The following is a 15585-nucleotide window of genomic DNA, read 5'->3' as shown; positions in this document are numbered from 1 at the left end:
GTGTTAACCACCTCTGGGCCTGCCCCTGCAGAGCTGACAGAATCTCTGCCCCTGGTGTGGTTCCTGTCCTCTAGACAAACCAGCTCAAGCAGTGCATGGCATGTTTTTGCTTGACCCATTGCGTAGCCTCTTGAACGCTTACGGTTCACTGGACAATTCATCAGAAGAGGCCATCGTGGAGGACAAAGAGGAGGGGGTGGAGCAGACATATATCACATCATCAGGTTTTTGGAGGTGTGGTGGCTGAACAAGCTCCAGCACGGAGCCCCATTCTGGATCCTTCCCAGCTGCAAGCAGAGTTACCAATTGTGCCATGAAGGAATTATTTTGCGCTCCAAAAGGCGCACCAGACCATAGGAGGCAGGGAGGGTAGGAGTCATAGCTGCAGTTAGTGATAGCTGAGACAGGTGGCACTTTGATTACAGTGCCACGGTCTCAGTGATCACACAGAGCAGATGAAGAACGGACGTTCTTCATCTGCTCTAGGTACTCTACGGTAAGCTCCTATGCCGTGGTCACGGGTCCCCCAGAGGAGCGGGGGACCCCGAAAACCAAGGCGGGGGGCGTACACAATCGACGCCGCTCGATTTGATACAAGTGATCTGATTAGATCACTTGTATTAAACGAGCAGCGGCTCCCATTGTACATTTAGCTCTGCTTGTCAGGAGCAGGGCTGAATGTACAAAAAAACTACTCGCCCGGTGCCCGAAACTGCATGTCGCGTGTGTCGGGCGAGAGGGATTCACTCCATAAGACGCACAAACATTTTTGCCCCCCTTTTGGGGGGAAAAAGTGCGTCTTATGGAGCGAAAAATACGGTAGATAGATAGATAGATAGATAGATAGATAGATAGATAGATAGATAGATAGATATATGCAATTATAGACTGCTATGAATGACTGCAATTATAGAGTAATATTAGAGTGCTGTAGTACACTGATAGAACGCTGATACAATGCTGATAGAGCACTGATAGAACTCTGATTAAAATTTGATATAACTCTGATAGTGAACTCTCTCTTTTAACTCCGGCAACACACTACGTAGGGCTGCAGTGTAAGCAGCCTTATATAGTGTGCTACTGGGACATAGCAGTGAGTCATGATTAGGCAAAGTCATCATGACTTTACCCAATCATGGCTCTCACAGTTATCTGTGCCTGATTGGGCAAAGCCTTTAGCCAATTAGGGCTTCACAAGGCGCATTGCCTTGTGGGGCGTTCTGCGGGCGAACAGCTCGAACATCAAGCCCATGTCTAATGTCCATGCTCTGGCCTGCAAGCTATGTATTTTATCAAGATAATTGCTTCTGCTCTAAGCCTTTATTTGACCTTACTAATTTAGTCAAAACTTTTTTGTTCCTCTTTTGAATCACTTGGAAAAGGGTTAGATCATCTGTGAAGTTTTACTGTTGTCTGTAGTCCAGTTGAGGAGATTGTCTCTTACTTTCTGTTGTGTCAGGCAGTAATAAAATCCTGATAGAGAAACCAACCTTTCCCCATTCCAAAAAAAGTTTTGGCTAGAATGAAATCTCAGTATTCACCATGTTATTGTATTTAATTAGAATCATATTAGTAGCTATCTCAATAATGAAGCCTGTTTTTTTCATTCCACAGCTGTTCCGCGTTGGGACTCCAAGAGATTGTACCTGGCACCAATATCTCTGATGCAGTTTGTGATCATCTCATCATCGAAAATACTCGTAAGGGTGTGTCATGTATTAATAAGAAAATGTACAAAGCATGCGTGTTGATGATTTACGATTGTGAGGATAGTTTATAGTTTTAAGTAAGATCCTTCCATCATAATAGGATCTCTAATGGTGAGCTCTGTAGACTGCATTCTAATATATTTGTATAATAAATATGTTGTGGACATTTACGTTGCCCCAGTTACTGATACTGAATGTATAGAAACACAATATATGGACTATATCCCCAGAGTTTCTTATCTTACATAGCCTACACGCAATATCTATTTGATTATAGAAAAATAGTTTACCATTGAGTCTATTTTTATTAATACATACTTCTGTTTCTCCTTATTTTACAGATGCACGAATGATTATCCTTATCACTGTTTTAATTGTATTCCTGGCTGTGATTTTATTCGTCAGTGTTTTCTGTTGTATGAAGAAATATAGTACCTTAAAAGGTATGTGTGCTTTCTTTTCTAGGTTAAGAATCCAGTGATGCTGGCAGGTTAAATATCCGGGTGGCTTTTATATCTTTCAGTATTTATCGTGGTAGGACCTGTACACCTAAATTCCAAATACCACCAAACAGCTTCCGCCATTAAAGTCAATGTGAACTGGCCTAAAATCTTTCTAAGCTGGCAACAGTGCTAAAGTGTAGGCAGCTTGTGGTGCCTGCAAGTAACTGTGTTTGTCTTCAAATTGATTTTTAATACTGTCTACAGGACTGGATTTCCATAACTGAAGCTCATAGGCACACAATCTTTGGCTCCCTCAAAGCAGCCAGAAAGCCAGAATCACCATTTTTATATTAAACACCTTTTTGTTTTACTGTTCCAAACCCTGCTTAGAAATTGTGACAATCGTTAAACAAGCTTACAGTATATGAGGCTGCATTTATGCTGATGGTGGTAAAAAAATAAATGTGTGGCATATTAATATAAAGTAAAAGCCGCTTCTTTGCCACTACCACCTGTTGAGACAGACCTTCTATGTAAAGCGGTAAATCTGGCCCTGGTCGGCCATAACCGGTTGGGGAGATTTCCAACCATGTACTGTTCCATTGTCTTGAAAATTATCTCTATGGAACAACCCTGGAAGCCAGGGAATGGTTCAGTCCACTAATAATTAGAATATCAGCTTTGGATAAGATGACACCTGCCAGACATAATTCATTTTTTGAAGTAGAAATAATCTATAAAACCAGAAACATAAGATTTCTCTTGTTAGCCAAAAAGCTGTTTTTTGTGTCCTTCTTTGAGTTTTACAGGGGCCTGAATTCAGGGCTACATTCTGCCAAATGCCACCCTCTGTCTAATGAGAGTGCCCTAGTGGCCAGTAAGGTTGCGTTAATTGTACAGTGAAATAGCAGATAGTGGGGCTTAGCCTTGGAAGGGATGTTAAGCCCTGAAAAATACAGTGAAATCCTAGGTTTACTCTGAGGCAGGGCTTGTACGAGGGATTGTATGAGTTTTCCTACTTTGTAACAGCCCTGGACATAAACATTACACCATCACTCACATATTTGTTCCACTAAGCTGTCTAAAGAATCCAGTCCATGGTGATTCAGTGCCTGTGCAGGAAAATGCTAAAGGTTTACATTGTTGAAAGTTGTATTTTGATTCATGAGAGAATATATTACTTTACAGCACAGACTTGTTTGTAGAACTCCTAACTATTGGCTAAAGCTGGGTAGACTTCCATGCCTGGGACATCCTGGCTTTCTTTCTTTGCAGCATGTTGTGATGTGTTACAGCGAGTCGTAAAAAACTGCTCAACAATGCAACATGTCCTACTTTGTGTGAACTAAAGCCATAGGACATAAAGCAAATTGCTTTGTTCTTGCGATGGGACTGCAATGAAGCCCAACGCAGCTGTTGTGAATGAAGTAAACACCAGCCTCTAGGCTAGCTGCTGGTAAAGTTGGCATTTATAGTGACACATTCATTTTACTATGCAGGACCGACTGAAGCAAGACATAGCTGTCAAAGTTCAGGCAGTAGCCATTGACAGGAATGCTTACATCACACAAGCATTCCTGTTAAGGTTGTGCAGGAAAGAGAAACAGCTCCCATGTTGCAGAACACCCATAAACTGGGCTTCAAGCTGGGGTAGCGCTAAGGTCAGCACTGACAGAAAAAAAGGATCCCAATAAAACTGCACAATGCAGCCATGGATGAAAGTGGGAGCAAGAGATCTGTGCATTTGGTGCAATGTGGAATACCACAAGAAATGAAAACGTTTTGTGATAGTTCTTCTTTAAGTTCATTACAGCTGTACTTTGCTCTTGCATTATATTTCCATTACACTCAAAATAATTAGCCTGCTTTGTCTGCATGCTGCTAAATTTGAATATGTAACAAATCATGGGCAGAAAAGTATAGTGCTTTCTTACTAAAATCAAGTTTACCCCTAATATAGGGGTTTGATGAGTGTGTAAATTGCATATGAATTTGGTATTTTGAAAAGAATCTATAAAGAGCACTTTATCACAGTTTTATATTTGTGGGAATTGTGTTTGATGGTTAGTCCCACAGAGCCTTCTGTTATTTATGAGGCACTAACCTCAATTCAGTATGCTATAATAATGAGCTGCCGTAATGACTGTGATTTTCAGCAATGACAGTTAATGAGAGCCGAAAACCATCACATAATAAATAAAAGAAAGCATTAAAGCTTAATGTCAAGCTCCTGTTTTAGTTGGGAATAACCACAAACAATCAATAATCTCAGGTCACTTTAGTTATATGATCCTGTTTGTTCGTTGATTGCAGAATGAAGTTTGCGCAAAGCAGACTGATATATTAGTAAAGATGGAAGCAATGGTGGTTACAGAGATAGAAAATCTCCTAGACTTCATGTATAAAAACTAGAGGGAAGGGAAAAAGAAGGGTCGCCCTTTAGAGGACAAATAGATGGTAGTTGTTTAATTGGTGTGTTATTTGGTGTAAACATGACAATACTAATTAATTTTACATAGAAAGTAGGTAAAATGGTAGCTACATACTGTATATTGTAACAGAGGGAGTATGCACAGTCTCTTGTCATTTGAGTCACCATTTAGTTCCAAAAACAAAGTTGGTTAAAATATGTAAGTTACAGCTTTCTGGCTTTAGGTGCAATAATATAGAATGTGATTATAAACTTGTAGTGACCATCACTGAGATAATCTGCATCTCTTGTCTGTTATAGCATCTATGCAAGGATGGATACAAGAACCCTTTGACAAGTTATGTGGTTCAGAGGTAAGGATTTTATTAAAAAACACTATCTTTCCATTTAAATGCTGATACAGAGAAAATCAGACTATGTTTATAAAATAATAATATCAACTGCAGTATTGAAAGATGACAGAAGAATTCTTCATTTGATTTTCACATATATAAAAGTATTTAAATTTAAACCCAGGCAAACAGGTAAATGCACAGGTGAAACTGTATAGCTCACCCTTATGAACTATATGATACTGTATGGCTCACCAGTGCTAATATGTAGTGGCTTTAAATTATTTAAAGGAGAACTATGGGGAGAGTGAATTACACTCGTACCCATAGTTAGAGCCCATGTGTGACATTGAAGCTGTCACACGTCGGCTCTACAGCTCGAGAACTAAGTGATCATACAGCACTGATTGCTCAGTTCATGATCTTTGCCCTAAATGCCAGTCACTCCCCCCCAAGGATCCCCCCCTCCTCTTTCCAGCGCTGACTGGAGGGGCAGACAGGGGAGGGCGCGGACACAGCTCTCTCTAGAGAGGCAGAGCCAGTTGTCAATCAGGTGGTGGGGTGGATCCTGGCAATATTGTCGGCATCCTTCCCGCCTGCACCACGGCTCTGAGCTGTCAGCATATAGTAGGCACTAGCCTTCTATATGCTGAGTTTTGGATCACAGGAGGACATAAGTAAAGGTCCTTTTGTAACCCCAAGGAGAACTAACGCCAAAAAAAAGGTTGGGCCATAGTTTCAACTTTCCTTAATTGTCACCTGGTAATCCTGCCAGTAACACATTTGTGCAGGTGACAATGGCCCCTCACTGTACTGCATCTATGGAGGAGCAGTGTTGTCACTCTAGCACAGGAAGTGTATTAGAACTACAGAATACCTCTTCACTTCTTCAAACATAAGTGTTCTGTAGTTCAAAAAGGTGAACTGGGAGGGCTGATGGGAGACTGTTTGAGATACCACGGCAGAGCACACAGGACAGCAGTGCATTTCTGACAGAATCAACAGATATAACAAAAGACTTCCAATGGTATGTTTAACAGACTGAAACAAAGCAAATACAATAAGTTTATTGATAGGGTTTATATACACTTTAACTGTAAGGTTAGAGGAGGGTCTGCAAGTTGGCTATCATAAGACCCTGATGGACTGGCTAGAAGGTAATTGGATTACCAGCCTAATGCACCCCTCCCCCTTGCTCCTTATTTGGGATTCCTGCATCTTTCCTGCCAGAAAAGTGCTGGATGGCATTTGGCTTGGTAGCTATGAGGGCACTAGACTCTGTGCTGAGCCGTAATCTGTCAAGGATAATGGCATCCTATTTTAATTAGTAAAACAAAAGTTTTTAAAAGAATACTGGGTCCAAACTGGCAAGCAAGCTTGGTAAATGTTCACTTACACAAATGTCGTCTGGTGATTTTTTCTTCAACTTAGGCCCTGAATACCCATTCTAATTCTAAAGTCCCAATTATATTTAAAGTATAATTAGAAGATATGCAACTGTGTATACAAAGCATGCTACTGCAAGGTCAGATGCAGCAGTAGTCCAAAACATTCAGTAACCTGGCTAGTGCATTGAAAATTCCAGCATTTATTGTGTAACAAGTTTTGACCACAGTGAGCCTACATGATTTAGTACTTCCTATACCACCAAGTGCTGTCTGGTTTGTGTAAAGCAGTCTACTGTTTTGCTTTATGTATGTTGGCTGACAATGCATGATGCATAGGTTCTTTGTTCTTCTGCCTAGTGATCCTAGTTTGTCTGTTATTTATTCTAGAAAAAAGCACAGTACAGGGAAGTGAATACTATTGAATGTGGGTACATTATAAAAAATGCAACTGTAGTGAAAAATAATCATTCTGACCACTTCAAAGAAATACAGACCCCAAGAGGTAGACTGGTCCCAACGGAAGATGAATACATGGACCATAGAAGATCACTTGAGCCTGAAAATGGAAACATGGTTGCTGGCTTGGAGTCTTCATCAGACCTGGAGAGTGGCTCTATGGGAACCTTCCATGCTTACTCAGACACTAGCTCAGATAGATTACTCTCTTCCAATGAAGAGGTCATTATTCAACCATGTCCAGAATGTCAGTGTGATCAGTCTGCCAAAGAGACTCCTAGGTACCGGAGAGAGGAACACTGCATCCCAGATCCAGTCGACAGCAGCTATGGTCAACATAGTTCTCGTCATGAGTTCTATATATACCCAGAGGCATCTTACCATATACCAGAGAAAAACACTGACAAGGAACCATGTTCCTGCTTCACCAATGCTCATTGCACCCGAAGCAGCAGTAGAAGTAGCACTGACAACATGTCGTTTCCAGAGACACCACCAACGCCATCAGGTAAGGAACAGCAGATTCATATTGCTTTTATAGAAGTATTATGTTTAATAAACAGGATTTACTGTATATAGCGGCAACAGTTTACAAAATGCTTTACAACATAAAGGGAGACAGTACAGTTACAGTAAAATTCAATACAAAAGGGTTAGGAGGGTCCTGCTTTGGAGAGCTTACAATCTAAAAAGTAGGGATAAATAATGCAAAGGATAATAACTACCAGAGATGGGCTGATGCAGGAAGTAAAAGTATAGGCTATAGGTAGAGACAGAATAGGCTTTCCTAAAGAGATGGATCAACTAAAAGCAGAGAGAGAAAGAGATAGCCAGGCGGATTGGGGTAGGGAGTTTCAGAGAAGGGGAAACGCTCTGGAGAATACCTGCATAACAGTGCCTGCAGATTTAAAGGCTAACTCCATGTTTTATACCATGTTTTATGTTACACCCATGTTTAGGTTTCATACACCATCCCTAAAACCTACACAGCGCCTCCATCGTACCTGGATCATGGGGGTATCTTTAAAGGGAATCCTGTGGCGGGGGTTTTAAATTCAGCTTGCTGTGTGTGGCTCTGCCCACACAGCTGTATCATCTAAGTTTGTTATTGTTTACATTAAATTACTAGTAGCAGTAAGTAGTAATTTCCCATTGTAGATGGGACATGTGCAGAGTGTGCTGGTGATCCCTCCTCTCTCACCACTCTGTAGTTCAACCTTACTTCCTCCAGCCAGGTCCATACCTCCATATGGATCTGAGGCTGGGGAAAAGCTTTGCGATGCACTGATCACGAGATTAATGTTGCTGCATCTACTGCAAAGAGAGAGTGCACAGAGTAAATGGAAATTATTTTTATATCAGATTTGTTATTTAACAGAATGTTCATGTGCAAATAATATACAATGGAGTAAAATCAGTGGATCTCAATTGTTTCATGTCAGGAAATTCATGGAAATGCTACTTAAGCAGAGAAGGCTTTCTTGAGGGTTATTCACTAAAAAAATCGAAGGATATAGCCGTAGCTTCGGCTAATCTTTCGTCTCACTTCGGCCACCGGAGCCCTTCAGTTCGAAGTGCTGCTGTACAGGCTATTCACAATAGCCCGTACTGCAGCCAAACAGCTCAGCCGAGCCGAACGCTTTGGCTCAGCTGAGCCGTAGTGACAGACGAAGCGGGGAGAACGGTCTCCCAAAGCAGACCTTTCTCCCCGCAAATATAAACAAAAAAACAGCATGCAGCCCCCTCCCGACCCATACCAGACACTGTAGGAATGTTAGGAGGGACCCCCCCTTTATGTCTGGTAGGAATTTTAAGGGAGAACTCCACCCCAAAAAAAGGGAGGGAAAAAGCATGCCCCCTCCCCTAAAATCCCCAACCAAACCCTTGATCCGAGCACAGGCCTGGGAGGGCAGCAAAGTGGGGGGACGAGTGAGAGCCCCCACCTCCTCCCTTCACCATACCAGACCGCATGCCCTTGGAATTGAGAGAACAAGGGCCTCTACCCCACAAGCCCTGACCCATTGGTTGTGGGGTTCTACGTGCAGGGGGACTTATTTGCATCGGGGTACCCTCTTTAATAAAGAAGGCACTGAGATGCTGCCCTCCCCCCTTGTGAATCAGTAAGGGGTACTTGTACCCCCACTCATTCACTAAAGGGTTAAAAGTAAAAAGTAAATAAACAGACCAGACTTTAAGAAAAAAATCCTTTAATTGAAAAAACAAAAAGTTTTTGACAAGTCTTTTAATATGAAAAAACAAAAATTTAAAAAATCAATCCACTGCTGTAATCCAAAGGTCAATCATGACGTCCAGCATTGTCCACAACTTTGCCGACTAGTCGAAATTAAAAAAAACTATGCCCGCCGACCCGTCCACACACGACAAACTCCCGCCGCAAAATGACCGGTTTGACATATGGCGGCAAAATATAAACAATTGGGCGGAGCTAGCGGTGAAATTACCTCTAGCCCCGCCTAATTGTTTACATTTGTCTGACACTTGTCAAACTCTTCCCACAGGTCCTGGCCAAATCAAAACAAATGGGCGAAGTCGGCTGTGATGTCACAGCTGTCTCCGCCAATTTGTTGTCATTCAATGACAGGCCACCGTCCTCAAATGACAGGCCACTGTCCTCAAATGACAGGTCACCGTCCTCAAATGACAGGCCACCGTCCTCAAATGACAGGCCACTGTCCTCAAATGACAGGTCACCGTCCTCAAATGACAGGCCACCGTCCTCAAATGACAGGCCACTGTCCTCAAATGACAGGCCACTGTCCTCAAAGTCCTCTGTGTTCTTAAAGTTTACAGTGAACTCTGTCAGAAATATTCCTGTTTGCAAGTTATTTTTAGTGTATGTTCTGTTCCTATAGCACTTTAAATCTACATCATACTCCAAGGGCACCTGCCATAGGTCTTCTACTGAGTGCCCCAGATCTCCTTTGCAATAGTTGCCATCATCTCAACAATGATCTTTTATTTTTGTTCATTAATTTGTGCTACCAATATTAACTGCATTTAACCTCACAATAATTTAGAATCATGTTGGGTAGACAATTATAGAACCTGGCATCTTTAATAAAGTGCTTGTTTTCTACATTTACCTAACCCTCGCAATGCATATTTCTTTTTTACTAAACAATATTAGCTCGTTGATTAACAATGAGATATATTACGGTTTTGGAACATCATTTTGTTTATTAACTTTTTAATTTCTTATTTTTTTAAGCATTATCATACTGTGAGGATTTGCTCCAAACGGTAGCACATTAAGGACACCGCCACTCGCTTTTCACTTTAAGGGCTTCTTTGCCCACTTTTATTAACTCAAAAATGGAAAGAAACGTCCACACAGGTGTTCCCTCGCAGGGCTTTTCAAACATAAAGTATAATTTTTTGTCAAACATTTTTCCCGTCTCACCGATTTCAGGAAGGTCCTTTCACAAAAAACCGTATGGCCACATAGGCTGTATTCAAACACTAGCCACACCGGCTTGTCCTTTGAACTCTTGCCACACAGGCTGCTGTTTTGCCACACAGGCGGATTGCCACACAGGCTGCTCGTTTGCCACACTGGCGGATTGCCACACGGGCGGAATGCCACACAGGCTGTCTGCTCCACAGTCCACCAGACACACAGTCTGGTTCTAGTGTGGGGCTGCTAACTTAGGAGGCTGGGGCTTCTTGTAGAGGCCCTAACAAGCCAGCTAGCTTTGGCTGGGCTTGTTACCTCCAGCACTCTCAGCACTTCCCCTAGAGCAGTGGTGGCTAACCTTGGCACTCCAGCTGTACCAACACCACAAATCCCAACATGCATCTGCCTCTGGGGGTTATGTCTGTGGCTGTCAGAGCCTTGCAATGCCTCATGGGATTTGTAGTTCCAAAACAGCTGGGGTGCCAAGGTTCGCCACCACTGCACTAGAGGAATAACAACCTTAATACAATTGAATACCAACATCCCCATCTGCCTGCTGCCACAATACATTTGTTTTGGAATGAAAAACAACTTCACCCGCTTTATATGCTGGTACACTGCAAACCCTTCAACAGTGCCCAGGGATGCCCCAGGTTTGCTTCTAGTGTGGGGCTGCTAACTTAGGAGGCTGGGGCTTCTTGTAGAGGCCCTAACAAGCCAGCTAGCTTAGGCTGGGTTTGTTACCTCCAGCACTCTCAGCACTTCCCCTAGAGCAGTGGTGGCTAACCTTGGCACTCCAGCTGTACCAACACCACAAATCCCAACATGCATCTGCCTCTGGGAGTTATGTCTGTGGCTGTCAGAGCCTTGCAATGCCTCATGGGACTTGTAGTTCCAAAACAGCTGGGGTGCCAAGGTTCGACACCACTGCCCTAGAGGAATAACATCCTTAATACAATTGAATACCAACATCCCCATCTGCCTGCTGCCACAATACATTTGTTTTGGAATGAAAAACAACTTCACCCGCTTTATATGCTGGTACACTGCAAACCATTCAACAGTGCCCAGGGATGCCCCAGGTCTTTTAAGAATCTAGAAATGCCCCTGCATGCTGCATTAGCAGAAAGATCCATCTTGCTAGTATATTTTAGTTCTTACATCTATGAGTGACTAAATAAAAGTAAAACAGAGATATGATAAGTGTGGCTAATGAATCCACGGTTGCCAGGCTGTAATCAATTTGATCAAAGTGTTGACCATTGCATTGCACTTTGTCAGTGTGATGCAATGGTGTGTGGACAAATGATGGACTCACTGATTTAAAGAGGTTGATTCAATAGAGGAGGAGGGAAATGTCAACTTCACATAGTGAAGCTCTGTTCACCTCGAATACCCAATTGTTTGCAGAGGATTTGAAATAAAATAATACACTGCACATGACTGAATGAAAAAAGCTTTGCTGGGCTAAATGTGAACATTCAACCCCGAAAACTGATGTCCAGTATTGAAATATTCAGGAAAACATTATATTTTGACATAAGTTATTAAGAAATTACTTTTATTTGGCACAACTCTAAGGCTGCATGGCATTTTGGAATAATGTTCTTTTTTGGTTTTTAGCAAAATAAATTACTAATGGATGCTATTTGCCTTTTTCTCAACTCAGGAAATGTGACTGGAAACCACAACACAACGGTTATTTCAAGCGCCCCAGTAATGAACATTAAAACAGATATGGTAGTAGTATATTATAGGGGAAGCTCCCAGGATGCACACATACCTTGTGAAAGTGAACAAAACATTAAGCGGCCGATGCAAGAAGAGATGTCCTCAAATGACAGGCCACCGTCCTCAAATGACAGGCCACTGTCCTCAAATGACAGGCCACCGTCCTCAAATGACAGGCCACTGTCCTCAAATGACAGGTCACCGTCCTCAAATGACAGGCCACCGTCCTCAAATGACAGGCCACTGTCCTCAAATGACAGGCCACTGTCCTCAAAGTCCTCTGTGTTCTTAAAGTTTACAGTGAACTCTGTCAGAAATATTCCTGTTTGCAAGTTATTTTTAGTGTATGTTCTGTTCCTATAGCACTTTAAATCTACATCATACTCCAAGGGCACCTGCCATAGGTCTTCTACTGAGTGCCCCAGATCTCCTTTGCAATAGTTGCCATCATCTCAACAATGATCTTTTATTTTTGTTCATTAATTTGTGCTACCAATATTAACTGCATTTAACCTCACAATAATTTAGAATCATGTTGGGTAGACAATTATAGAACCTGGCATCTTTAATAAAGTGCTTGTTTTCTACATTTACCTAACCCTCGCAATGCATATTTCTTTTTTACTAAACAATATTAGCTCGTTGATTAACAATGAGATATATTACGGTTTTGGAACATCATTTTGTTTATTAACTTTTTAATTTCTTATTTTTTTAAGCATTATCATACTGTGAGGATTTGCTCCAAACGGTAGCACATTAAGGACACCGCCACTCGCTTTTCACTTTAAGGGCTTCTTTGCCCACTTTTATTAACTCAAAAATGGAAAGAAACGTCCACACAGGTGTTCCCTCGCAGGGCTTTTCAAACATAAAGTATAATTTTTTGTCAAACATTTTTCCCGTCTCACCGATTTCAGGAAGGTCCTTTCACAAAAAACCGTATGGCCACATAGGCTGTATTCAAACACTAGCCACACCGGCTTGTCCTTTGAACTCTTGCCACACAGGCTGCTGTTTTGCCACACAGGCGGATTGCCACACAGGCTGCTCGTTTGCCACACTGGCGGATTGCCACACGGGCGGAATGCCACACAGGCTGTCTGCTCCACAGTCCACCAGACACACAGTCTGGTTCTAGTGTGGGGCTGCTAACTTAGGAGGCTGGGGCTTCTTGTAGAGGCCCTAACAAGCCAGCTAGCTTTGGCTGGGCTTGTTACCTCCAGCACTCTCAGCACTTCCCCTAGAGCAGTGGTGGCTAACCTTGGCACTCCAGCTGTACCAACACCACAAATCCCAACATGCATCTGCCTCTGGGGGTTATGTCTGTGGCTGTCAGAGCCTTGCAATGCCTCATGGGATTTGTAGTTCCAAAACAGCTGGGGTGCCAAGGTTCGCCACCACTGCACTAGAGGAATAACAACCTTAATACAATTGAATACCAACATCCCCATCTGCCTGCTGCCACAATACATTTGTTTTGGAATGAAAAACAACTTCACCCGCTTTATATGCTGGTACACTGCAAACCCTTCAACAGTGCCCAGGGATGCCCCAGGTTTGCTTCTAGTGTGGGGCTGCTAACTTAGGAGGCTGGGGCTTCTTGTAGAGGCCCTAACAAGCCAGCTAGCTTAGGCTGGGTTTGTTACCTCCAGCACTCTCAGCACTTCCCCTAGAGCAGTGGTGGCTAACCTTGGCACTCCAGCTGTACCAACACCACAAATCCCAACATGCATCTGCCTCTGGGAGTTATGTCTGTGGCTGTCAGAGCCTTGCAATGCCTCATGGGACTTGTAGTTCCAAAACAGCTGGGGTGCCAAGGTTCGACACCACTGCCCTAGAGGAATAACATCCTTAATACAATTGAATACCAACATCCCCATCTGCCTGCTGCCACAATACATTTGTTTTGGAATGAAAAACAACTTCACCCGCTTTATATGCTGGTACACTGCAAACCATTCAACAGTGCCCAGGGATGCCCCAGGTCTTTTAAGAATCTAGAAATGCCCCTGCATGCTGCATTAGCAGAAAGATCCATCTTGCTAGTATATTTTAGTTCTTACATCTATGAGTGACTAAATAAAAGTAAAACAGAGATATGATAAGTGTGGCTAATGAATCCACGGTTGCCAGGCTGTAATCAATTTGATCAAAGTGTTGACCATTGCATTGCACTTTGTCAGTGTGATGCAATGGTGTGTGGACAAATGATGGACTCACTGATTTAAAGAGGTTGATTCAATAGAGGAGGAGGGAAATGTCAACTTCACATAGTGAAGCTCTGTTCACCTCGAATACCCAATTGTTTGCAGAGGATTTGAAATAAAATAATACACTGCACATGACTGAATGAAAAAAGCTTTGCTGGGCTAAATGTGAACATTCAACCCCGAAAACTGATGTCCAGTATTGAAATATTCAGGAAAACATTATATTTTGACATAAGTTATTAAGAAATTACTTTTATTTGGCACAACTCTAAGGCTGCATGGCATTTTGGAATAATGTTCTTTTTTGGTTTTTAGCAAAATAAATTACTAATGGATGCTATTTGCCTTTTTCTCAACTCAGGAAATGTGACTGGAAACCACAACACAACGGTTATTTCAAGCGCCCCAGTAATGAACATTAAAACAGATATGGTAGTAGTATATTATAGGGGAAGCTCCCAGGATGCACACATACCTTGTGAAAGTGAACAAAACATTAAGCGGCCGATGCAAGAAGAGAGGCAGGACCACTGTGACAGCTTTGTGGCAAATACCCCACCGTACAAATACGATGACATTCCCTGCTGCTCAGTGCCAGATACAGACTGTACAGAAGCTGATGGCCCCTTGAGAGACTCCAACTGTTCGGTCATGTCCAATCAGGACAATATTATGTTCTGTCAAAATACAGACTATCTACCTGTACAAGAAGAAGGAAAGCCAGAATTTTACCACTAAATTACCGTCACCATATATCTGTGAAAAGATATAGAGACATTCCAGTCCAAGCTCGGTATGAACTGCAGAGCAAGAGAACTGTTTGACCAATGAACCAAGTTCATGCTTGTAAATGATCTGGAATTCCGTGACCTATAATGGGAATTCTTCTGTACTATCCGTATTTATTTGGCTGTGATTTGTTTTCCCCCAAAATAGGAAAAGAAGTTTCGACAGTGTGACAGGTTGCCTAACCTATGAAAATACAAAAAAGGATAAAGCGCACTCCTGTGGGCACAATACAATTAGGTGACTATTGTGTGAGGGTGTGCAGAAGCTCCTTGATACAGGGAGAGGACCCTGTCTATTCAAAATTGCAGATATGGACAAAGCAGGACAGGAGCGCGACTACCAAAACGGACGTAGATAGGTATATGAAGTACAACTTGTAAATGGATCTTTGTATATGAATAATGCGTGACACTGTTAGTAGTGGACAAAGGGACTTACGGTTCGAGGCTCCCCCGTGGTCTGTGTGGCGCCCTCCTCCGAGAGGTACCGGGTCGCAAGAGTGTCCCCGATGGTACGACGGGCTGATCAGTTGGGGGTGCGCATCCGTATGGCCACCCACGGACTCGGCTGGCCGGGCCGAGCCGCGTCGGTCAAAGACGGAAGAGTGGGGAGGAGCTACACGCGGCTGGGGCACGCCGTGCGTCGTTGGTCAGGATCGGTAGCGGTGTGGGCGGT

At 42.7% G+C, this 15585-nt stretch overlaps 1 protein-coding gene and 1 long non-coding RNA gene across 2 annotated transcripts in view; one reads left to right on the top strand and one right to left on the bottom strand.

Moving 5' to 3' along the window:
- LOC108798474 (tumor necrosis factor receptor superfamily member 11A-like) overlaps positions 1-14859 on the top strand; it is a 59098-nt gene extending 44239 nt beyond the window's left edge. The window contains exons 6-11 of the mRNA XM_018570236.1: positions 1618-1703; positions 2054-2155; positions 4887-4939; positions 6694-7270; positions 11847-11917; positions 14437-14859. Of these exons, the coding sequence (XP_018425738.1) occupies positions 1618-1703; positions 2054-2155; positions 4887-4939; positions 6694-7270; positions 11847-11917; positions 14437-14859 (1312 nt within the window). The remainder of the gene's footprint in view (positions 1-1617; positions 1704-2053; positions 2156-4886; positions 4940-6693; positions 7271-11846; positions 11918-14436) is intronic.
- A 173-nt stretch (positions 14860-15032) lies between these two features.
- The window catches only part of LOC108798475, a 1152-nt gene continuing 599 nt past the window's right edge, over positions 15033-15585 (bottom strand). The window contains exon 2 of the long non-coding RNA XR_001941952.1: positions 15033-15093. This is a non-coding gene — a long non-coding RNA (uncharacterized LOC108798475). The remainder of the gene's footprint in view (positions 15094-15585) is intronic.

The sequence above is a fragment of the Nanorana parkeri genome, unplaced genomic scaffold (assembly GCF_000935625.1).
Source record: "Nanorana parkeri isolate BGI_ZX_2015 unplaced genomic scaffold, ASM93562v1 scaffold1484, whole genome shotgun sequence".
Lineage (NCBI taxonomy): Eukaryota > Metazoa > Chordata > Amphibia > Anura > Dicroglossidae > Nanorana > Nanorana parkeri.
Note: the sequence above shows the minus strand (reverse complement) of the source record. Positions and strands in the feature narration are given on the sequence as shown.